At 42.1% G+C, this 25,231-nt stretch overlaps 1 protein-coding gene across 3 annotated transcripts in view; it reads right to left on the bottom strand.

The window, feature by feature from the left end:
• LOC125892025 (mitochondrial carrier homolog 1-like) overlaps positions 1 to 18,669 on the bottom strand; it is a 32,244-nt gene extending 13,575 nt beyond the window's left edge. Inside the window, exons 1-6 of one of the 3 annotated variants that reach the window (XM_049581745.1) lie at positions 18,439 to 18,669; positions 13,388 to 13,537; positions 11,215 to 11,299; positions 11,025 to 11,131; positions 2,623 to 2,685; positions 1,010 to 1,067 (exon numbers count right to left, since the gene is read on the bottom strand). In XM_049581745.1, the coding sequence (XP_049437702.1) occupies positions 1,010 to 1,067; positions 2,623 to 2,685; positions 11,025 to 11,131; positions 11,215 to 11,299; positions 13,388 to 13,537; positions 18,439 to 18,591 (616 nt within the window). In that variant the 5' untranslated portion in view covers positions 18,592 to 18,669. The other 2 variants (XM_049581747.1, XM_049581746.1) reach the window with 2 other exon arrangements.
• Between the last annotated feature and the right edge of the window lie 6,562 nt (positions 18,670 to 25,231).

The following is a 25,231-nucleotide window of genomic DNA, read 5'->3' as shown; positions in this document are numbered from 1 at the left end:
TTGCGGATTTCCTCCTCACTGTGGACTCCCAGTTGCATGGCTGTGATTCCCAGCTTGGTCGCTTCCCTGACCTGCTCCTCCATGAGAGCAACTAGCGGAGAAACAACAATAGCCACTGGGTTTTCACTGAGTCCCATCGTTTTCTTTTTCTCCATCAACGGAGGCAGTTGGTAAATTAAACTTTTACCAAACCCCGTAGGAAGGACATCAAACATCCTTTTTTTCAATAAAAGCTTTCAGTGCAGCCGTTTGCTCTGTTTTTTTTTTGTTTTTTTTAAGATTACTTTTTCGGGCTTTTTGCCTTTAATTGACATGAAAGACTGAAATGGGGGAGTGAGAGAGAGCGGGGGGGATGACATGCAGTAAATGGTCACAAGCCGCAGTCGAACCCGCGACTGCTGCAGCAGGACATCACCTCTGTATATGGGGCACCAGCATTATCCACTACGCTACCGACGTTTATGAAATGCATTCACTCCGCTCCTTGTCCATTCTATTCTATATTAAATAGAATATGAGCTTGCGAGATTAGGATGGTTTCATCATAGCTTTTTGGTACACAGCGGCTACCGTTGTTGCAATACCCCTTTGAAACAGTGAGGCGTTAGAGTGCGCTCTCCATTTGAATGCAATATATGATTTCAACGTTAGATGGGAGAAATTCCTACACACTGTGGCTTTAAGAATGATAAAAATGTCAAACCTTCACTTATTTCAGTTTCTCCAATGTGAGGATTTTCTGCTTTTGCCTTTGTTGTCATTGTTAAATTTAATATCTTTAGGTTTTTGATGGATGGACAAAACAAGACGTGAAGACATCACCTTGGACATTTTATTGATTAAAAAAATAACTTCACAACAAATCAGTAATGAAAATATTTTTTGTAACACTTGTTTTGGCTGTGGCACTACTTTTGTAGATCAGGAGGAAGCTTCCAGAATGTATCCATGTAATCAGTTACTTCTTCTTATGGTTGAATAAACTTTGCCAGTCTTGATGAGGACCTACCATGAAAAGGATGAGTGGCTACTCTGGACAGGCACTGGATGATCATCTCATGTGAGGTCTGGAGAGAAGAAACAATTTGAAGGGACAACCTGGTATGAAGTTGTACAGATTTATTGCAAAATAAAGCCATAAAAATTAATATACAGTATCAGCTAAATGATGTCCAGTGAACACTAAGACTCCAGTCTGCAAACGGTGGATAAAAGAGGCCATTGAGATCAGGAAGCGGGCAAGCGGCACCATCAACCGGGACGAGTGTGCGTACACCCTCTCGCATACCTGCGATTCCCGACTCCACAAAACGAACAATGACGCGGGAGGCGGGGTTGGCCTGACAGACTCTGATTGGTCTGTCAGGCCTACCAGCTGATATATGACACGTCAGCAGCACGTCGGATGATGCTTCTGAGGAAGACTGGAGTCTCAGTCGAAACTGTCATGCAGGTTAAACACATCTCCTTACATCCTGTTCTGTCTGAATATAAAAAAACCTTAAAATATTAAAACATTATCTTTCTCCTAGTTTTCATCACACTGGTGTCTCATGTTATTCTGAGCTGCAGTGATGGAATCAAAGTGTAAAAACAGAAACACTATCACTGCAGAATAAAATAAACTTTGCATCAGTTTAAAAAGTTACTTAAATTAAAACAATATTGCTAGAAAATTCTAAACAGAAATTTTGTGTAAGCCAAAACTGAGACCGTAGTCTTATTAGGCATGTTCCGCTCGGAGCACTATGTTAAATTATCTGCAGAATGTCCTCATTTGTTTTCCATGTCTGATGAATGTAGACCTGAGTTATTGTTTACAGACAAAGTATATCAGTTAGCTCAGTTTGTGTCAGATGCTTTGCAGCTGTGTACGTGGGCACTTCATGTTTGACATTTCAAAGATATGGTTTGTACCATGTTATTGTTCGTTTTATAATGTTTTGTAGTATCATGTAAGCCCATGTGGGATGGGCATCTTTTAATGTATGACACTTGAATAAACAATCTTAATCTGAATCTGACACCAGCGGAAATAGAGCCTTGGAACAATGCAATGCTTCTACTGACCTATAACAATATATAGACTACGCTTTTTTTTACCTGAGACTCTGGACTTTTGCCCATGGATACTTTTTTCATCAGTGATCTGATTGGTCAGACTCTGTACATAACATGCGTCTGAGCAGGTGAGCTGTTCAGCATAAGTTACCACAGTGATTTTCCCAGTAAAAAGAGAACCAGCTTCGTAGTACTTAACCCTGAAATTACCTCACTAATTCCAAGCATGCTTTGTTGTACAGGTCTCTGATAATATACTTGTTTATACCTTACACTTTGAGGATTATAAACATATTTTGTTAACAAGTTCTTTTTTTTTTCATTTAACAACATGGGGCAAAGTAAATAGGGCACTTGGCAGTATTCCATACTCTGTGCCCTTGTCTTGAACCTTGATGTGGCACACTTACATTTCATAATGAAACATACAACAGAGAGTAGACAAAGTGTGTTATAAGAGACTTTAACAATATCACTTTAGTTAGACTGAATGAAAGAAGTCAGGGTTGTTGCCAAAGAATTCCCTGTTTTCTTGTCATCCAGGAGGAGCTGATGTCTCACCTCTCTGACGACTTTCCTGAGTGAAATCTGCAGGTCATCTCTCTTGGAGAAAACCTCCACCTGCTGAATAAAGAACTGAAATTACTTTGACAGCCCTTCACAACACCTATACCTTTAAATGCTTAAAACAACCCTTTAATCACACCCCCCCATTGACCATATATGCCAAATGTGATGCGTTTCATCAAGAGCCACTCATTTGAAGCCATTCATTCTTATGAGACATGTAAGAGTGATTTAAGACAATTTGTCACACTCAACAATTTTCTAGTATTTAGAATCTATTTTAGACAAGAAACGAAATTCACAAGTGATAAAAGCCAGAGTCATGCACAGATAGGGTGCATCCCAAGTCTAACGTGCAAGATGACGGCGCATGTAGACACAGGGACCCGGCGCTCTTCCTTAGTTAGCAGCTACTTACCGAAAGGGACTTAGACCCGAACTGAACTTATCAGCCTGAATCAACACTGGACCGGCTGGACCCCGGAATATGGGGTGCCGTTTGTAAAGTGTCTCACGCTGAAAATAACATCAACATTTTGCCACATTAAGCTTCAAACAATGTTTAAAAAAGTGATGTGAATTTTTTAACGACACCTTTTACCACATTTACAGCAATATTTGTTAACTTAGAAATATCTTAAATAGTTAAATCTAAATATTAAATGTGGCACCTAAACGTTAAATCTAAATATTAAATCTAAATCTAAATCTAAATGTTAAATCTAAATGCTAAATCTACATGTTAAATCTAAATATTATATATAAATCTAAATGTTAAATCTAAATGCTAAATATAAATATAAATCTGAATGTTAAATCTAAATATTAAATATAAATCTAAATCTAAATGTTAAATCTAAATGCTAAATCTAAATCTAAATGTTAAATGTTAAATCTAAATGTTCTGGGTGAAACTAAATATTTAGCTAATATGCAAATTCACACTGCCGATCACCGAAAGTACCAATATAAAAGCTTGAGATGGTCAGACTGTGTTTATAGAATCAAATAATGAATTAAAACCAACTTATTGGGGGAAATGAACACTTGAACATACATTAGCATGATAATAACTACCTAAAATAACAAGAAACATGTTTGGAGAAATTTTATTTGACGTGTACGTTGAGTTGTTAGTGTCCCTTCGGAGGGACTAACAACCTAAGCTAAGCTAACAACCGTTAGCTGTTAGCCCCATTAGCGGTGTCTGTAATTACTCATTAACTCTTAAACGGTCTGTGAAAAAAATATTTTTTTCCAGCGGATGTCTTAGTTACAACATGATTGAGCTAGCAAATCAGTTTTGTGTTGCGATGTGTGGTATTTATTCAGTTTTGGGAAATCACGAAAGCACAGAAGAAAGCATCAGTGGCCGCAGCAGCAGCAGCAGCAAAGCTAACATCAGGACGTCATCTGTTAAAAGCCTCCCGTTGTTGGATACGACATGAAACTACTCCAGTTAGCTCAATCATGTTGTAACTAAGACATCCGCTGGAAAAAAATATTTTTTTTTTCACAGACCATTTAGAGTTAATGAGTCATTACAGACACCGCTAACAGGGCTAACAGCTAACGGTTAGCCCCGCTAATCTACGATAACCATGTTATTAATTTCAGAACGTGATAGTAATGTTTGTTCAATCATTGTGTTTATAGACTTTACAAACAGCAGATTAGTCTAAACGGTGATAAAGTGACGTGAAAAATGTGAGATGTGCATATATATATGTAGCTAAACTCTGCTGGTTTTCTACCCGGAAGTATTTGTAAACAACAAGGTGATTCCCTCCGAAAGGACACTAACAACTCAAAGTACACATCAAATAAAATTTCTCAAAACATGTTTCTTGTTATTTTAGGTAGTTATTGTCATGCTAACGTATGTTCAAGTGTTCATTTCCCCCGATAAGTTGGTTTTAATTCGTTATTTGATTCTATAAACACAGTCTGACCATCTCGAGCTTTTATTTTGGTACTTCCGGTGATCGGCAGTGTGAATTTGCATATTAGCTAAATATTTAGTTTCACCCAGAACATTTAGATTTCAAATTTAACATTTAGATTTAACATTTATATTTAATATTTAGATTTAACATTTAGATTTAGATTTACCATTTAGATTTAGATTTAATATTTAGATTTAACATTTAACATTTAGGTGCCACATTTAATATTTAGATTTAACTATTTAATATATTTCTAAGTTAACAAATATTGCTGTAAATGTGGTAAAAGGTGACGTCAAAAAATTCACAACACTTTTTTAAACACTGTTTGAAGCTAAATGTGGCAAAATGTTGATGTTATTTTCAGCGTGAGCCACTTTACAAACGGCACCCCATACCGGAAGGGTTCGACTCGTTGCCGGAGAGGATATGCCGGTGAGAATGGACCAAGAGGAGGCAACGACGGCGCTGTGAAAGATGCCAGAAGCGGGGCAAGCGGGCTGGCATCAAAGCTAGGCTAGCGTTTTTCTTGCCAAAGTCCGCTCCCTGGTTACAAGATGGACGAAATTAAATTTCGGGACATTAACATTAACAGAACATAACCGCATGAACAGCTGTATCACGGTGATAACGGAGACCTGGCTGCACGAAAACATCCCGGACCTAGCTGTGGAGCTAGCAGGTCGCACAATCTTCCGGGCAGACTGCACATCAGACTCCGGTAAGATGAGAGGAGGGGGTGTGTGCGTCTATATTAACAACAGTTGGTGCACGGACACTACCGTTGTTGAGAGACACTGCTGTTCAGATCTGGAGTTTTTACTGTTGAAGTACAGAGCTTTTTACCTTCCTAGAGAAATCACATAAGTGTTTGTAGCTGCTGTGTATATCCACTCGTGAGCTAATGCTAACGTAGCTATCAGCAGGCTGCACGACAGCATCAGCAGGCAGCAGAACACACACCCAGAGGGCTTCTTTATCGTGACAGGTGATTTTAATCACACTAATTTAAAGACTGTGCTCCCCAGATTTTATAAGAACGTGGACATTAAAACAAAGTAGGGCAAAACACTTGATCAGGTCTACACCAGCATTCCTGGAGCCTACAAAGCCTGCCCTTCCCCTCACCTCTGACACTTAGACCATTTTTCCCTGTTCCTGACACCAGCTTATAGGCCCCTCATCTGCAGGTCTAAGCTATAGTACAAGCCAGTGCAGTGCTGGACTGAAGAGGCCACACTATCCTTGCAGGACTGTTTTGAGGACACCATGTGGGAGCTCTTTGAGGATCCAGACATTGAGCACTACACCTCCTCTGTGATGTCCATCAGTTTCTGCTATGGACAATGTAACGACAAGGAAAACATTCCCCAACCAAAACCCCTGGTTTAACACCAACATCAGAGCACTACTCCAGGCCAGGGACACAGCACTGAGATCAGGAGACAGGGAGGCCTACAGGAAGGCTAGAGCGGACCTGAACAGAGGCATCAAGGCTGCTAAAAGAAAGTACAGAAAGCAGATAGAGGCCAACTTCACGGAAAACAACCCCTGCTCCATGTGGAAAGGCATCCAGTACATTACGGACTACAAACAATGCCACAACATCCCCCTCCCCCACTGGCACCTCTCTCCTGGACCAGCATAACACCTTTTTCTCCCGTGTTGAAGAGGACAGCAGACAGGCAGAGGACACACAGCAGACACCATCAGAGCATGACCAGCCCCTCACCATCCAACAAACCAGGTACTGTGTGTCCTGCGTGGCATTGACATCAGCAAAGCACCAGGACCAGATGGAGTACCGGGGAGGGTGCTGAAATCATGTGCTCATCAGCTTGCTGCAGTATTCACCAACATCTTCAGTCACTCGCTGCAGCAAGCCACAGTCGCCATCTGCCTGAAAACTGTCACCATAATCCCCGTGCTCAAGTTCTCTGCCATCACAGGATTGAATGATTACCGGCCTGTGGCCCTGATGCCAGTGATCATGAAATGTATGGAGAGACTGGTGTTACAGCATATCAAGGCCCATATCCCACCTGGCCTTGATCAACATCAGTTTGCCTACAGGTCCAACAGATCCACAGATGACGCCATCTCCATCGCCCTCCACACCGCTCTCAGCCACCTGGAAAACCCCAAAACATACATCAGGATGCTGTTTGTTGACTTCAGCTCAGCATTTAACTCCATCAGTCCCAGCCGACTGATTAACAAACTGCAGACACTGCAACTCGGAACCTCCCTCCGTCTGTGGATCAAAGACTTCCTGACTAACAGACCCCAGCGTGTCAGGATGGACACCTCCACATCCTCCACCATCATCCTCAATATTGGTGTCCCTCAGTGCTGTGTCCTGAGTCCAGTCTTGTTTGCGCTATACACCCATGACTGCGTCGCCATCCATGGCTCGAAAACCCTCATCAAATTTGCGGATGATACAACCATTGTGGGATTGATCAGCAACAACGTCGAGGCTCCATACAGGGTAGAGATCCAGGCGCTGGCGGCCTGGTGCAGTGACAACCACCTCAACCTCAACACCAGGAAGACAAAAGAAATCATCATTGATTTCCAGAAGTCGAGGACCACACTTAGCTCAGACCTGAGCATAAATGGGGAAGAGGTGGAGCGTGTTGCGAACTTCAAGTTCCTCGACTGCAGATCTCGGAGGACCTGGGCTGGACTGTGAACACCACCCACATTATCAAAACGGCCCAGCAGCGTCTCTTTTTTCTGTGAACGCTGAGGAGGAACAAGCTCCCTCCACCTCTGCTGAGATGGATCATCAGCTCCCCACTCCCACACCTAGATGAGATCTACTCCAGCCGTCTCCTCTGACGGGCCACAAAGATCCAGAACCCCACCCAGGACACTCTCTGTTCACCAGCCTCCCCTCTGGCAGGCTCAGGGTGATACGAGCCCGCACCAACAGACTAAAACACAGTTTCTTCTCTATGGCTGTGAAGAGACTGCTACAGGAACCATGAACACGTGGACACATAAGATAACAGATTAAAGTTAAGTGTATCACTTATCCCAAGTTTTATATTTTATTTGTTTTCTGATTCACCATCTAGTTAAAAATCAGCTGTGTTTTTGTTGCTCAGAACAACAAAAGGACCACAGACAACTTTCTTTAATAGAAAGATTTTTCTTTCCATGATCTGTCATTTCCCCCCCATTAACTTTTATTATGGAAACGATTAAAGTCAGAGAGAGTCAAAGTCAGAGTCGAAGACAGATTACAGGGCACCGGGGTCGTTTTACAAGCCACTTGGTCCCTGTATGACCAAAGTGAGAGCTATGTCTGCATACTTGGCGTTAAGTCAAACACGTTCACATTGGATGTTGTCCCAGCGTTGACTCCTGTCACCGATTCTACTTGTGATATTCATGGACAGGCTCTCGAGATGCGGCCAAGGGAAGGAAGGGGTCCGGTTTGGGGATCTCAAAATTGTGTCTCTGCTTTTTGCAGATGATGTGGTTCTGTTGGCTTCATCACACTGACCTCCAGCAAGCAATGGGGCAGTTTGCAGCCGAATGTGAAGCAGTCGGATGAGAGTCAGCACCTCCAAATCTGAGGCCATGGTTCTCTGCCAGAAAATGGAGGATTGGCCCCTCGGTGTTGGGGATGAATTATTGCCTCAAGTGAGGGAGTTCAAGTATCTCAGGGTCTTATTCACAAGTTAGGGTAGAATGGAGGGCAAAATGGATGGGTGGCTTGGTGTGGTGTCAGCACCGCACCCCAGACATCCGGAAGGAGCTCAGAGTAGACCCGCTGCCCCTTCATGTCTAAAGGGGCCAGTTGAGGTGGTTGGGCATCTGATTAAGATGGCCTTGGGTGTCTCCCGTCAGAGGTGTTCTGGGCACATCCCACTGGTAGGAGGCCCCAGAGCAGACCCAGAACAAGCCAGAGGGATTAAATATCTCATCTGACCTGGGAACACCTTGGGGTCCCCCAGGAGGAGCTGGAAAGAGTAGCTGTGAAGAGGGACGTCGGGGGGTGCTTTGCTTGGCCTGCTGCCCCCACAACCCAGCCCCAGATAAGTGCATGAAAATGGATGGATGGATGGATGGATGGAGAGTCTGTCAGCAAGAAACACTTTTATATCATTGATCCTTATTTCTTTTTAGTCACACATGAGGCTGATCATTCCCGAGCATTAGGTTTGATGAGTTACATCATTTTAACTTACCCTAAAACATTTACCATAATAAATCATTTCCAGTGTTCAAAAGACACCATAAACATATTCTCGGTAATGACATAATGAATTCACATTTCACATTCACATTTCTCTTAAAACATATTTCTTTGTTTCCTCTCTCCTCCCATGGCTTCCCTATGTCTCTCCATGCATTCCTGGGGGGAGGGACTAAAGTGCAACACACACCGCCGCTGTACGTCGCGCGTCAAAACGCCTGCCTCCATTTTATTCTATGAACCAACCCACACTGGCGCCAGCCGCCGCGCCGCGCCGCTATGCTTCAGCCCACTGCTCTATTTCCAGCGCCGCTGGCGCTCATGGCGGCGCTGCAAGAAAAGCCTTTTATGTAGGATCAACTCTGGTTGTTTCAAATTTTTAATAAGACGACTTTGATAAGAAACTCACCCATGAAATTCAAGTTGTTGTTGCCTCAAAGTTTTTCCTCTTCTTCTTCTGTTACTAGCAGTTGGCAACCATTGGCAACTAGTGTAGGTACAGCCACCTAGAGGGCTGGGATGGGAAATACACGTTGACGGTGCTGCTGCGCGCCGCTGCCAGTGTGTGCTGGGGGGCGGCACTTGACGGCCACAGCGCCGCGCCGGCGGCGGTGTGTGTTGCACGTAAGACGCAAGAAATAGACTCAAGTGAGGGAAACTTGGATGCAATAAAGCCTACTACAGACTGTGAGAATTTAGCAATCTTATAAGTTTAGTGCAGCTACACTGTGCAACTTGGATCTAATAAACTTGGGTAGGACATCAAGTTTGATGTATGCAGACTGTATGATGACAGCACCTACTGAATCGCAGGCTATGATGTATGATGCAATAGCTTCCCATACGTGCAAGGAGGCTGCACGGGTTATTACTTCTCCAACTGTGAAGCACAACATAGAGGGTCACATCATTAAAGAACCTAAAGTTTTGTGGGTACTATATATTGCAGTGTGTCTGTGTTTGCTAACTGCTAGTTAATTGCTGCAACTTCGCTACTGTTTCCTTTCATGCTTCGTCCTTCTTTATGCGACCATGGTAAGAACTGGAGGACACATCATACAGGCGAGGCCTCTGCTGCCACAACTCCACAAGGTTTTCCTCTTTGCTGTGCTCCACACATTTCTTTTAGCGTGTTTTGCCTCCATGACGAGTTGCTATCCATTTGTTTGTTTGGGTTTAGCGCCAGTGCGTCATTTCATGCTGCATTTCTATTGGTTGGTTTGTAGACGTAGGTCCTCACAGCAGTCACACTGTGAGATGGTCATCCTAAATTTCTGACGCTGTCAGAATTTTATCCCAGGCTGTCTTTGATCACTAGACCATGACAAGGGCCATCCTCGAACTTCTCTCTCTGTGCAACATAGGACCACTGTTTTAGAGCCACGACCGAAGAAATTGCACAGTTTCTTTAATGATGGTCATATTTCGTCTGGGACAGCCCAAAATTGCACAGTGTATACCAGGCTTTCGCCACACAAACAGTTGTTTGGTTTTAAGGTGCTGCATGTAACTCTGGAGAAAGACAGTTAATTGCTGAGTCTCATACCTCATTATTGAACAAATTATTGCTTGTATATAATATAGAAGATATGAAACTTAAAAAAAATTGCATACTGAGTCTCAATATTGGTCCAAAAAAAGGCAGTTAGATGATATTCTCCTATCCTTCAGGCCTACCCCAGACCATACCAGAGCCAGCGTGATTCTGCCTGTTCAGTTGTGGAACAATTCTAGTAAAAGTTGGAGCCGTGGAAAGGACAGCCAGTGAGAGAGCTTTGAGTGGACATGATTTAGATTATCCTGTGCAAGACCAGTGGAGTTTCAGAAACTTTACAGAGGTTTGGATTGTGCTTCTGTTGTTCCACCAAATCCCTTTGTTAGAGAGAGAAGGCAACCATTTTTAGAAGCTGTATCCTATAAAGCAGATAAGTGTGGACTTCTTGATTCATTTAAGTCTCAAACAGCTGCGTAACTGACTGAGTTAAACATTTATCTACAGGAACACAATGGATTCAGTCAGGAATTTAAACCCAACAATAATCAAGTTTTCCTCCAGTGATATATAAATATAATCAATCAATCAATCAAACTTTATTTATATAGCGCCTTTCATACATCAAAAATGCAACCCCAAAGCACTAATATGTTTCGAAGACATGTTGGCATCAGCCTTCATATTAGAAAATACCCTGTTGTACTGTACTGATATTTGTACAGCCTTCATCTCAATCCTTGCTTACCTGTTTAACTTTGCTCCTGACAACAGTGGAGATGGTACTGGACACAATTCGAGGTGAGAGGCCGCGGAAGAGCCCTCTTCTTCCATCCACTTTCACAATGTGCTGTGCTGAAAACAAATTAATGTCCTGTCAATTGCTGTTAACTTGTCCGGTGAAACAATATGACATTGGTAAATCACACCTCACTCACCATAGGAGAAGAAGCCAGGCAGGTATAAGACTCTTCGTCCGAACATGGTTGTTCCCACAGTTGGGGGAAGAGGTTCATGTCCCACCTGGAAACAACAGCGACAGAGATTAAACACAACCCCTCTGCTTCATGAGAATGATGATGACATTACCCCCTTTTCCATCGCAAGAACTTTTGTCAATTACCCGGAATTCTGAAAAACCTCCACGCGTTTCCACCGAAATTATCCAGGTAAAAAACTTTCCCTCACCCCCAAATTTACCCTGGAAAAAGTACATAGTAGGGAGGTAGGACTTTTCAGATTACGCAGAATTCTTGAGGGGCGGGGCTGTTTGCTGAAGAACACTGATTGGTGGAACACACACTTGCAGCGTTCCGCACTTCCTGGTACGGGCAGCCGCTGAAAACATGATGTCATTTCTACAGGCTTCACTTCGTTTGTGTTTTGATTAAGGATGGGTACCAAAACCCGGTACTAAATTAGCCTCAGAGCTAAATTATCAAAGACCGTAGTATTGATAAGCGCTACTCGAAAATGCCCCGAGTTGACGGCAGCTACACTTGTTACTGTGACATTAAACCTTAGCGAGTTGGAAGCCAATACTTTATCAATACATGTGTTCAGCAAGCATGAACATGTAAACATGTAGACAGCGATATTCAATATGCTCCGTCCACAGTCTCTCATCCACCGTCACTAACGTTACGTCTTACACGAGGACACCATGCTAGGACAGCACGCTAGTTCAGCTGATAGTGAATTGTTACTAATAAGCTCAAATGACAGCTGTCTGTGTGTAGACTAACTTAGTTTGACACTTATCTTAAAAGACTTAAGTCTTAAGAGACAAACAGCCCCTACTCTCTACACCAGCATGTAACCAGCCAAGCTGGCGGAGCGAAATAAAGGGCACACGCCGAATCATCTACGTCATCACGCTAATTTGAATAAATTATCTGCAACTTTGAGGTGCAGAGGAAACGCAAAACACACAGATTACCAGGAATTATTTTATCCAGGTAAACAAATTCCTGGTAATAAAAGTTCCTGGAAAATGGTATCCAGAGGGGATAATGCGTAAACGCCAGCTTGGTGCTTTAGTGATATAACCCTTCCCAGCTGTGGTCCATGTGGCACCTCTAACTTTCTCTGTGATTGATCATTTCAGATGTCACACCTGAATGGTTTTGTCAGATGATGCTGTGATCTTAAAGTCATGATTTTATCAGGACAGTGCAGCAGCTTAGGAATGACTGCTGGTTAACATGCAGCATTAAGGAGTGAATGTATTTACATTCAGGAGTGCATTTTCTGAATTTATTTTCTGAATGCATGTATTATTATGCAGTAAAGGTGATCTCAGACGGCAGGAGGGGACTGATCAGGAGTTGCCTCACCTCTTATCAGATGTTGGCAATTTTTGCTCAATAAAAAGAGGCCGAAGAAAAAGAGATTTATGATGGAATCACAGCGCACTTTGTTTTTGTCTTTCAAAATGGTCATTTTGTCAGATTAAATGATCATACAGTAATAAGTCTTGCTCTCACATGGCTGTGAGACATTGCAGACTACTACACAGTGGATACTGACCAATCACAGCTTGCTGTCTATCACAACTTGTGTGTGATATACATAGGGTATCGGTGAGGTGGCAGGGACCAACTCCAACTGACATCGCCAAGATCATTCCTCTTTTGATCTGCCATACAAGGACACTCTCAAACCAGGATTGCCAAACATTTTTACCAATCAATTTTTCAAAACTTTTCCATAATATTTTGCCCCATTTTCATGACATTATTCAAGTAGTTTAAAACAAGTGATCATTGGATGTGCAATGAATTGGTTTTTCCATTGGTTATAGTTGTTGCACAGAAGGGCTGGGGCGACCATCAACATCATCAACTACGTAAATACGTCGACGCAAATTATTAGCGTCGGTTCAAACCAAAAAAATGGCGGCGTGCAGCAGCAGCAGCAGTGCTGTGCTATTGTGCTATGGCCTACTCAAGTGCTGGAATTTGTTAATTACGTGACAACTTACATCTTACTTTATGTAATGTTAGACATGTTTTGGGATTTTCATGAACATATTTTAAACAACAGCCAAAACAATATATATTTAAATTTTCTGAAACATTTAACTCCAAACCATTTCCAAGCTGCACTCACATGCAAGTCTTCCTTTCCGTCCATATTAAGAAATCCAAAATTATTCCAGACGCTTAATTTGAACGCCAGTGGTGCATTTCTGATTTCTTTCTCCATTGCCTCCATCTTTGTTTTGATGAACTTCCTGCCAAATGCTGCTGACTGAGAACTCTGCTGACCTCACCAGGAAAAAAAAACATGCACACCATCTAGTGGACTGAAAAAGCAATTGATTTTATTATTGTAGTACAACAAGTTGTATTAAAATGTGTATTTGCAAAAATGAATAATGTATATAATAAAAGATTGATACCTGGCATCCTTGTATTGATACAATATCGCAACACAAAATACTGTGACACTGTGCTCTATCAACTTCTCCCCCCACCCCTAGTCCATATATCTCAGGCACTGTTCCCCTGTAGGAATGTTCTGGATCAAAACTGGTTTAATTATGCAGCATCTTCTCCAACAGGACAAGGGCGCATCAAAGTTCTTCATGGCCTATTTGGAGTCAAAGAAGTGGCTTTCCATCTAAAAAAACTGGATTTCAACCCTTTGAACACATTTAAATGGGATAATACAAAGCTGTTAATACACACATGCAGATGTTTAAAATAATGCTGGAATGTGCATTCCCTCTTCCCACAGTAAACAGATTCAACAGCAGCCAGTGCAGGTCAGAGCAAACATTGGACACATTTGAACTATTAGACAAACCTGAGAGAAGGTTTGATCACATAAATATCTCAGTGTCTTTGTTGTAGGGGTGAGTGTACAAAAATCTCTAAACGTTTAGAGTGGGTAATTTTTTTCATGTAAACGTGTACACGGGTTTCACCGCTGGGTGGTGCTATTGCATTATACCAGTAAAGCCCCAGTTATCAGAATACCAACCGAACGGGCCATTTCACCAACATGCCGTTTTAATAGAACGGAGCACGTAGGCTACTGGCCTGTTGCCAAACCTGGTCTCACACCATTTCTTGTAATATTCATAGTTGTTACTGGCCAGCCCTTCGCTTTAAGACAGTGGTCATGTGGGTGTGACGTAGTAGATGTTGTGGGAAGTAAAGCGGCGTATAGAGTGTACGGACGGGAATGCACCGTGAAAATAGTACTGTTCGTGCTACGGGTGGTTGCAGTCTGTTTACAGTCTGTTTACAGTGTTGAGATAGGCTCCAGTTACAGCATAGTCTCTGTGAGAAGGCCCTGTGTTATGTTATGTTATGTTTTCCTGCTGTAGAGGAGAAATAAATGTGCTTCTGCACGGACGTCAGTTCTGCATCCTCATTCTTCGAGCAGAGTTGGTCTATCACAGTTAGTCAACAATTAGTATCACCCCCCTCCCGCCTAAAAAAAACAACATTTTTCGTGTACTAATTTTTCATAACTGTTTATGATCTCAAAAACGTGTATGCGGACTCACCTCTACTTTGTTGACAACCTGGAACTGACCTGGATCACACACGTTGAAAGTCTCTGTAGTAGATTACAACAATGGCTGCATACCACAAGATGGCGGCACGCACAGACGCAGCGGCTCGTAGCTCCTCTCGTTTCCAGTGTTTTTGTACATGTTGTTTTTTATTAATGCGGTTTGTCATGCAAATCCTGTCTACAGTCACCCAGATCTCCTAAGCACTGGATTATGGAGTGAACAATCTGTAAACAATGACTTTATCCAATTGCACAGCATACTGCAGGATATAGCCAGAACACCGGGCTCTCCGTGGATCGTCATCCCTGAGGGCAGGAGGAGGAAGCAGCGGAAGGAGAGGAAACAAAAACGCGGCTGCCAGGCTGGCGTCCCAAACTACCACTTCCCAGCATCTTCCTCTCAAATGCCAGATCCATTGCAAATAAAATGGATGAGCTGAAGCTACAGATTGCAGCAAACAGGCTCGTCCAGGACTGTTGCATTCTGCTGATAATGGAGACCTGGCTGAGTTAGCAGACCGCACAGCCCACCGCCATGACAGAGACAGTAACTCCGTTAAGAGCAAGGGAGGGGGGTTATGCATTTACGTGAATAACAACCGGTGCACAAACACTACGACCATCGATAGCCACTGCTCTCCAGACCTGGAGTATATGACTGTCAAATGCAGACCCACATATCTTCCACGAGAGTTCACTGTTGTCATGGTGACTGCTGTGTACATTCCACCAAATGCTAACGCTAACTTAGCTCTCAGCCACTTGTACAATGCCATCAGCCTTCAACAGAACACCTATCCAGAGGCAGTTCACGTCACAGCAGGCGACTTTAACCACCTACGTTTTTTGTTAACGGTAACTATACATGTTCATATTCGCTGTAGGGCATTCATGAGCACCTCCAATTCCACAGGTGTAAAATAAATTGATCGCTTTTTCTCTCTGGTTGCCATGGTGAATTGAGGTATCGGGGCTCCACTGATGATGGCTTTTTATTGTTGTTGTTGTGAACGCGCTTAACTCAAGGTGTACCTACTCAGAGTTGATTGAACTAATTCAAATGAACTGTTCTGGAACCAGATACTCAAGAGTTTCCCATCTCAGGGTAAGTCATCTCAGAGTTCAGGATTAGACTCGGAGTTTGTTGAACCTCCTATCTGGAATACCCCTCTGGAAGTGTACACCTCAACTGTGCTGTGCTATATCAAACACTGTGTTGACACTATGGCTGCACGATATATCGTTTGAACATCACCATCGTGATGTGCACATGTGCGATAGTCACACTGCAAGACATGCAGTGTTTTCTCTTTTTTTAGAGCATATAAACTTTTGTTTTACATCAGAAAAGCAGCTCTGAAGAGAGCTCTGAAGAGAGCTCTTTGCTCCGCTTGCCTCTCTGAGCACTCAGCAGCCCTTCCCCCTCTCATGCACACGCTGCAGTCACACACTGAAAATGAGCAACATGCAAGAGGGAGAAATGATAAAGGATTACACGATTGTGAAGTCATAAAACCGTGCCGTGACTTGGCCGACAGACATGACACACTACACGATGGTAAACACCAACTATTCCCGGTCGTCTTTCGTGACGTGAGTGATGTCATCGGGTGATCACGGATGATACCACCGTAGCGGGGCTCAGGAAGAGATGAGACTACATACAAGGAGGAGGTGAAAAAGCTGTTAGCATGGTGCTCCATGAACAATGTCATCCTCAACACCTTCAAGATGAAAGAGCTGATAGTCGACTTCAAGAGGAGGAAATCTGACATTCAGCCTATTGTCATCAATGGGGACAGAGTGGAGATAGTCTCAGATTTCAAGTTCCTGGGCACTTAGATCAAGGAGGACCTGTCATGGACAACAAACACCACGGCACAGCTGAAGAAGGCACAACAGAGACTTTATTTCCTAAGGTTGCTGAGGAAGAATACCTTAACACAGAAACTGTTAGTGTCCTTCTACTGTTGCACTGTGGAGACAGTGCTGAGCCACGGTATCTCGCTGTGGTTTGCCAGCTGCACAGCAGCAGACAGAAAGGCACTGCAGAGGGTCATTAACACTGCCCAAAAGCTCATTGGCTGCCCTCTTCCATCTTTTGAGGACATTTACAATACATGCAATACACAAGAGCCCACAGCATCCTCAGAGACCCATCCCAACCTGTTCACCACCTATTTGAGCTGTTGCTCTCAGGGAGGCGCTTTAGGACCATCAAAGCAAAAACAAACAGACTGAAAAACAGCTTCTACCCCAGAGCTGTCATCAGACTAAACTCTGCACAATCCTGAAAACACCTGAATATTCACTAAATACTCTAATGTGCAATATACAGCCACCTGTGCAATATTATGCTGTCTGTGCAATATTCCTGTCTTTTTTCACTGTTGCATATAATATACTGGGTTGGGTTCTACTGGTTTTATCCTTCCCTTCTACTGGGACTAATGGATGTAGCTTGCAACGATACTAGTGTAAAAGTGTAAATCTGAATACTAGTGTAATTGGTTTTGTACAGTTAAGTGACATTTCTTATTTCTTATTTATAGTTTCTTTTTATATTTCTATAGCTGTTGTTTTGCTGCCTCATTTTTAATGTCTATCTTTATTATTTATCTGAGAGCTGCTACCTCAATTCGTTGTACTCGTACAATGACAATAAAGAGATTCTGATTCTGATTCTTTTGATTCTGATATTTTACATCATCTGAGAGTTCATGGTGTTGATCAAAAATGTAGATTTTATATTTTTATTTTTCAGGCTGTTCTAGAGAGTCTAATCAGGTACAGTATAACAGCTTGGTTCTGTAACCTCTATGTGCAGTTAAAAACCCAACTGTTCTGGTTGATCCATACCGCATGGAAAATCACTGTGGCTTTAAAGAGCACATATCCCTGCAGATTATTTATGAACAGGCTACTCTAAGTCAAGCCAGTAAGATCATCAATGACTCATCTTATGGCCTGCATACAGAGTAGGAGCTGCTACCCTCTGGTAGAAGATTTGGAGTGCCTTGCTACTGATTGAAAAGATATAAAAATTAATTAATCCCTGAGTCTATAAAGCTTTTACACGATGGCAGCTAAAGCCAGAACAGACACTGGATTATGATGATTTGCGTTTTTGAACAGGTATTTTTAGCACTTATTTTTTCATTTTTTTTCATTGTTATGTGTTTATGTGCTATGTTGCATGTTGTATAATGTATTTAATGTATGTATTTAATGGCTGCAGCATGAGTGAAGAGCCCAAGACAAACTACCAAATTTGTGGGAAAGTAAAGTTAATCTTGAATCTTGACATATTTGGATGCGAACAATCATGTAGCCTAATCAAAGAAAACACCGAATTTTGCATGAATGTTTGATAAATAAGGCGACTGTCGTGCTTTTGACCCCCACCGCACTAGACGCCTTTACGGAGAAGAGGTTCTCCTGTTACCCGGAAGAACAACACATAGCAGTGGGACCTTTCTACCTGGATAACGACCTGCAAGCCGGTTGTTTATCGTCGCTAGGCTAAATGAGTACATTATACCGTGAGGCGACATTTGAAAGACTCCATAAACAATACAGCCGCGACGTTTTAATACAGTCAGAATGGTTAGTTAGCTAGCTACATCCGCTACCTGTATTAGCAGCTTCACATATAGCAGCGGGTGTGTGATGGCCGTTACTCCCGCTCCCAGCAGCAAAACCGCGGTGTCCACATCCACGAGGGTCGGTGTAGCATCCTGCTCCATACCGACTACCTGACCGGACGGGTTTTCTGGCGAATCCATCTTTATCTACCGATAAGGAGGGAGACGGGTCATCCCCAGTCGTTGTCAAGAAGGACCACTACTAACACGATTTCCGCTTCGAACTTTCAAAATAATATTATCTGCGGCACAGATAATTTAAGCAGGGACTAGTAGCGAATAAAATACACTTGTAATAAATTGTACTAATTTATGAGACAGAGCAGGAGCACAGGTCGGTATTATTATGATTATTAGAACTCATTTTGGCAACAACAAAAAATAAAATAAAATAGCAGCCTGTCACATGACAGCGGAACCAAAACACTTGGGCGGAGCTCGTGTCATCACATGAACACACGTGCACACAAGCTGTTTTTTAATTTCGTACAGTCAGACCTCTGTCGTATCAAACTGGCTTGATATAATACATAAATGTTAGAAAAACAAAAATATTAGCAGCACAACAAGTTATGTTACTGTGGCTTCTTCCTGATTTTGGTCTCCTTTATTTAATGATATACAGAGGATTAGGCTGGAAATATTTTGAAATTTTGTATGTTTTATTTCAAAAACTTTGTCCCTATATATATTGTACCATATGTAAAGGTCACATATCTAGTGAAATGACTGTAAATTTTTATATTGTATTTTCAGACTGTTTTGGAATGTTTTTCCTCTCCCAAAATTTGTCACTACCGAAACATATAGTATTATATTATACAAAAAAAAATATATCAACCTGTTATGCTTGTTCCTTCCCTTGTTTAAAGATTTAAATTTTTACAAATTTTGACTGAAGGTTTTCACAATTAAATCTATAAAAATTAATATTTTAACAAATTTCGAAGTTCAAATTATAGAATTCTTCAAAATCTAAATGCAATCTTTCTTTGTAAAATGCATAACGCTAATCAGATTGAGTTAATATTTGATGAAACAGAACATAAATGTAACCGATTAGCATCATAATACTTTAGTTGATAACTCATTATACTTTATTTTTTACAAAACAGCCAGTGTTTCGGTACTGACTGCACTGTTTCGGTAGTGACTGTCCTGTTTCGGTAGTGACCATTATTCTGTTTTTAAGGTTGCATCATATTTCCTCAAATGTATGCTTTATGGTGGGAATTACAAATTCAAAGACAAATGTTTTGTGGTCAATAAAACAATTTAATTTTTGAGAGAGCAGAGCAGAGCAGAGTAGAGCAGAGTGGAGAAGAGTATAGTAGAGTAGAGCAAAGTAGAGCAGAGTAAAGCAGAACGGAGTATATCAGAGTAGAGCAGAGTATAGTAGAGTAGAGCAGAGTAGAGAAGAGTATAGTAGAGCAGAGTATAGTAGAGTAGAGCAAAGTAGAGCAGAGTAAAGCAGAACGGAGTATATCAGAGTAGAGCAAAGTAGAGCAGAGTAGAACAGAATAGAGTAGAGCAAAGTAGAGCAGAGTATAGTAGAGTAGAGCAGAGCACAGTAGAAAAAAGTAGAGCAGAGAAGAACAGAGCAGAGTAGAGCAGAATAGAGTATAGAGTAGAGCAGCATAGAGAAGAGTAGAGTAGATTATAGAGTAGACCAGAGTAGAGTAGAGTAGAGCAGAGTAAAGCAGAGTATAGAGTATAGCAGAGCATAGTAGAGCAGAGTATAGTAGAGTAGAGCAAAGTAGAGCAGAGTCAAGCAGAATATAGAGTAGAGCAGAGTATAGTAATGTAGAGCAGAACAGAATAGAGCAGAGTAGAGCAGAGCATGGTAGAGTAGAGTAGAGTATAGCAGAGTAGAGTATAGTAGAGTAGAGTATAGCAGAGTAGAGTATAGTAGAGCAGAGTAGTGCAAAGCAGAGCAGAGTAGAGCAAGACTTTGGACCACAAAATTATGGGGTTTAACTACTGACCATTCCATTTTGTCACTACCAAAATGATCATGTCACTACCGAAACTTTACCATAGGTTTTGGTAGTGACTGTTTCGGAAGTCACATTCCTAGCTATTTTTCAGGATAACTAAAGAATGCTAGCAGTCGCATGGCTAACAAGCACATGTTTGAAGAGTTGTTCATACAGAAAAACAGAATATTTTGCATAAACCCCCCAAATTTTTACATAATTGAAGAGAAAATGTGTTCGGTAGTGACAACTTTAAAAGTTACACACTGATTTTCAGACTTTGGAAGACATTTATTTAAAAAATGATGGGAGTCAGCGACTTACCATGCAGCCATGTGGGACAGGGGTGCAGTACTATCCCCCTTCTCAGAAATTCAGGGGTGTGGCTAAAATCCAGACTCAACCAGAGCATTAAAACTCTTGTGTTTCGGTAGTGACATGAAAACAAGGGACACTATTTTTTAAACATAGTTTCTTAATTTAAAAATGAATCCCACAATACATCTAAATCTTTCAACTAATGTTTAAACTTAATCACAAAGATGTTTTAAATTAGACTTTTGAAAAAAATATGAAAAATGTTTTAAGTGTTATTTACATCAATTGAATTTTAGAGGTCAGGGCTGGGGACAGCTACTTCCCAATAGAAAGTACCCTATAAATGGTGATTTTGTATTTATTTAGCGTATCACTTTTTCATTTGATGTCCTGGGTTTAAATAGGTCATAACATAATCTTTCTAAATATCTATGTCTGAATACTCAATTTTATTATTTTTGTTGTTTTTTTGTTAAGGGACAGCACTTTGCACAAAATCGGTAGAATGCCCCATATATACATTTTAGGTAGTTCTTATCACGCTGATGTATACTCAGGCCTATGCAGAACAGTAGCGGGGACAGTGCATCACCTTGGTATATGCTGTAATTGATGGCTACTTGTGCAGTTAGCTTTGAGTTGGCCTCCAGACTTGTTTCCCTCAGCTTCATTGAGTTCTTGATGAAGGCTCTTAGCGTCCTGTTGATGTTTTTTATTTCCAAGCATGCCAGTATCCATGGGTGTGGCCTTGAGTCATAGGCTTTCATGTAGTCAGTCTTGGTGAGTGCTCTATTGACCATACCTTTTTGGGCTTTGCTCATGTACTGGGCCAAATGCCTACTCATCTCAGCCACCTCTATGTTGCACAGAGGCAGGTTATTGGCTGGTAGTTGACTGGGACCACGTCCTCCTAGGGAACCTTCATGATCAAGACTGTCCGTCTTTGGGTCAGCCACTCTGGATGGGTCCCATCAATCAGCAGCTGGTTCATTTGTGCTGCCAGGTGTTCATGGAGTGCAGTTAGTTTCTTTAGCCAGTTGGTGTAGATCATGTCAGGGCCCGGTGCTGTATAGCTCTTCTTCATACCCAATACTTATTCTTGGATGTCTGCTGTTGTAATGGTAACTGGCTCTTGTTCTGGGAGATTACTGTGGTCTGCTCTTGGATCCACAAGCCACTTAGCATCTGTGTTATATGCTAAGTGGCTTGTGGATCCAAACTCAGTAATGGAAGAGAAATGTACACATTCATGGATGAACGTGCTCACATACTGCGGTAAGCATGTTGTGTCATTTCCGGTGTTTGCTTAACATTTACTTCACGTCTTAACCCACACTAGTTCTGTATGCTGCACATGTTTTGGCTGCTACTCTCCATTGTTTTTGCTGCTTTGTTGCTGCTTACCTGACTCCTTTAACCTGTGTTTGCTGGACTACTTCATGTCACCAATATTATTTCATCCTTCAGTTCAATAAATTCATAGAAATGATTATGGCTGTCATGTTCTGATTTCTTTATAAACACAGTGACTGAAGACATCTATGAAAAGCATCTTCATAAATGAGTAACCTGTCGAGTTCTTGACTTGTTTTTACTAGCTTTACTTGAACTTATTACACAGTGAAATTGTACATCATTAAGTGAAAACATACAGAAGCAGACATTTCTCTTTAGAAAACAAATTTATTTAAATATAAAAAACAAGCTAATGATAAAAGTGACAAGTGTGCACTGAATGTGCAAAACTAAAACTTCCCATGAAACAGAACTGCTCATTTCTGGGCTTGGGCCTCCATCACAGATACCATGCACTCCATCAGTTCAAGAAACGCACTAGTGTCAGTCTCCAGCTTCTGCAGCAGGGCATCATTCAGGTCCTTGCTGTGCTGCAAGAACCTCTCATCTGCCCTCTCCAGGTATTCCAGCAGTTCTGTGTTGCTGTCTCTCTTCCTCTTCCCTGTGTACAAGAATAGAAGAATCAGTTTAAAAGTTTTTTTTTATTGACTCATAAGTAGATAAGCACAGGTTCAGCAGTACAATGTAACAAACATGTCAGCTCAACAATCAGCACTAGTCTTATGCCACAGTATACAGACCTCACACCATATGGAAATGAGGATGTGGGTATAAAAGTAACAGTGACAACTATGCATAGTATTGCTGATTGGAGTATGTAGCTGCCCTGGTTCAATGGCAGCAGTCATGGGTGGTAGGGGATTGTGTATGAATGATTCTTCATTTATCACAGCACACATTTATATTATCAAGTCATACTTTTAGGTATATCTCCATGTTTGCATGTTGAGACAAACTACTGGATAAACAGCACAACAACTCTTACCTGGTCTGGTCTGTTGGCTTTGACCTGAGCTGCTGGATGGTGTTGGCGAGCTGCAGTGGAGTGGTGACGTTAGCTCCAAGTTAGCATCGTCTTGTTCGATGGCAGATAACTCTGTAGACCACATGAAAAACAGCGCTTTAAACAGTGACTTGTCCACTACACATTATACAATGTTTAGCCAACTGACAGTGGGGCTGGTAGGTGAAGCCATGGCTAAGTAACTTGCTAACGTTAGCTAATGTTACCACGGCTAACCTGTTGATCAGTTAACATTAACCCAAGCAGACATCACAAACAATAGTGTCCCAATTCAGGGGACGTATCCTTCGAGGGACACAGGCCCTAAATTGGGACACAGCTGTTATCTGAAACTAGTAACACTAAACAACTGTATGCAAGGTGAAAATGTTCGAAAAGAAACTTAACAGGTTCTGTTTGCGGCAGCGTTAGGCTTTTGTCCACCATTGCCTCCAGCATTGCAGTGGCTGAGTTTAGAGCTCTGGTCACTTGGCACGCCGGTCTGTCACCAAGGACCGAGTCCAGGACATTGAAATGCGAATTTCTCCTTGACTGCCCGTTGCCACTTCGGCCACTTGTTTTGGTCCCGGTAATGTTTTTTCTTTTTAAGCTTGTTGCTTATCTGGTCGATGGTCCTCTCGTACCCCGCAGCAGCCATCTCACGTTGTATTTGGATAATTACCGGCTTGGTCCGTGAAGCTCCCTCAAGTTTGTTTTGAACCTCTGCCGACGATTATAAGGCAAGGACACAGCTTGTTTCCTCGACAGACCACTGTTGCTTCGATGCGTCCATGGCTTCACTCTTCGCTGGTTTTTTAAAAATGGCGCTTCACGGGGTCTCGTTTATTGTTGTTGGTCTCAACAACCCTGCCCCCTCCCCCGTGATGTATGTGGTTCATTCTTCCAGCCCAGCAAAGAACTGGTGCCACTCTGGAACCGTTTTTTCTGGCCCAGAGCCAGTTCTTTTGTCTGTTGAAGCAGGAAAACTGGTTCCAAATTAAGCAGCAGCAGGCCCCGAACCAGCACTGGAACTGCTTTGGTGGAAAAGGGGTATCAGAGACTCTTTATCTGATGATATAGTTTCTCTGGATGGCATTGCTCTGGCCTCTAGCACTACCATAAGAAACCTCGAAGTAATATTTGACCAAGATTTGTCTTTTAATTCTCATTTAAAACAAACCTCACGGACTGCGTTTTTTCATCTGCATAATATTGCGAAAATTAGGCCTATCCTGACCAGAAAAATTGGTCCACGCTTTTGTTACCTCGAGGCTGGATTACTGCAACTCCCTAATAAGTCTTTGAAAACTCTCCAGCTAATTCAGAATGCAGCGGCATGTGTACTAACAGGAACTAAGAAACGAGATCATATTTCTCCTGTTGTAGCTTCTCTGCACTGGCTCCCTGTAAAATCCAGAATTGAATTTAAAATCCTATTCCTAACTTACAAAGTTTTAAATGGTCAGAGTCCGTCATATCTTAGAGAGCTCATAGTGCCATATTATCCCACCAGAACACTGCGCTCTGAGAACGCAGGGTTACTCGTGGTCCCTAAAGTCTCCAAAAGTAGATCAGGAGCCAGAGCCTTCAGCTATCAGGCTCCTCTCCTGTGGAATCATCTTCCTGTTACGGTCTGGAGGCAGACACCGTCTTCACATTTAAGACTAGACTTAAGACTTTCCTCTTTGATAAAGCTTATAGTTAGGGCTGGCTCAGGCTTGCCCTGTACCAGCCCCTAGTTAGGCTGACTTAGGCCTAGTCTGCCAGGGGACCTCCTCTAATACACCCGGCACCTTCTCTCCTTCTCTCTCTCTCTCTCTCTCTCTCTCTCTCGTATTCTATTACTGCATCTTGCTAACTCGGCCATTCTGGATGTCACTAACTCGGCTTCTTCTCCGGAGCCTTTGTGCTCCACTGTCTCTCAGGTTAACTTGTATTTCAGCGGTGCCTGGATAGCGTGACGTGTGTAGTTGTGCTGCTGCTGTGGTCCTGCCAGATGCCTCTTGCTGCTGCTGCCATCATTAGTCATACTTAAACTGTTATTATACACATATGATTATTGTCACACATGTACACTATCAGATATTAATATATACTTTCAACATATTGTACTACAACAGCCGTAATC

The sequence above is a fragment of the Epinephelus fuscoguttatus genome, linkage group LG7, assembly GCF_011397635.1.
Source record: "Epinephelus fuscoguttatus linkage group LG7, E.fuscoguttatus.final_Chr_v1".
Classification (NCBI taxonomy): Eukaryota; Metazoa; Chordata; class Actinopteri; order Perciformes; family Serranidae; genus Epinephelus; species Epinephelus fuscoguttatus.
Note: the sequence above shows the minus strand (reverse complement) of the source record. Positions and strands in the feature narration are given on the sequence as shown.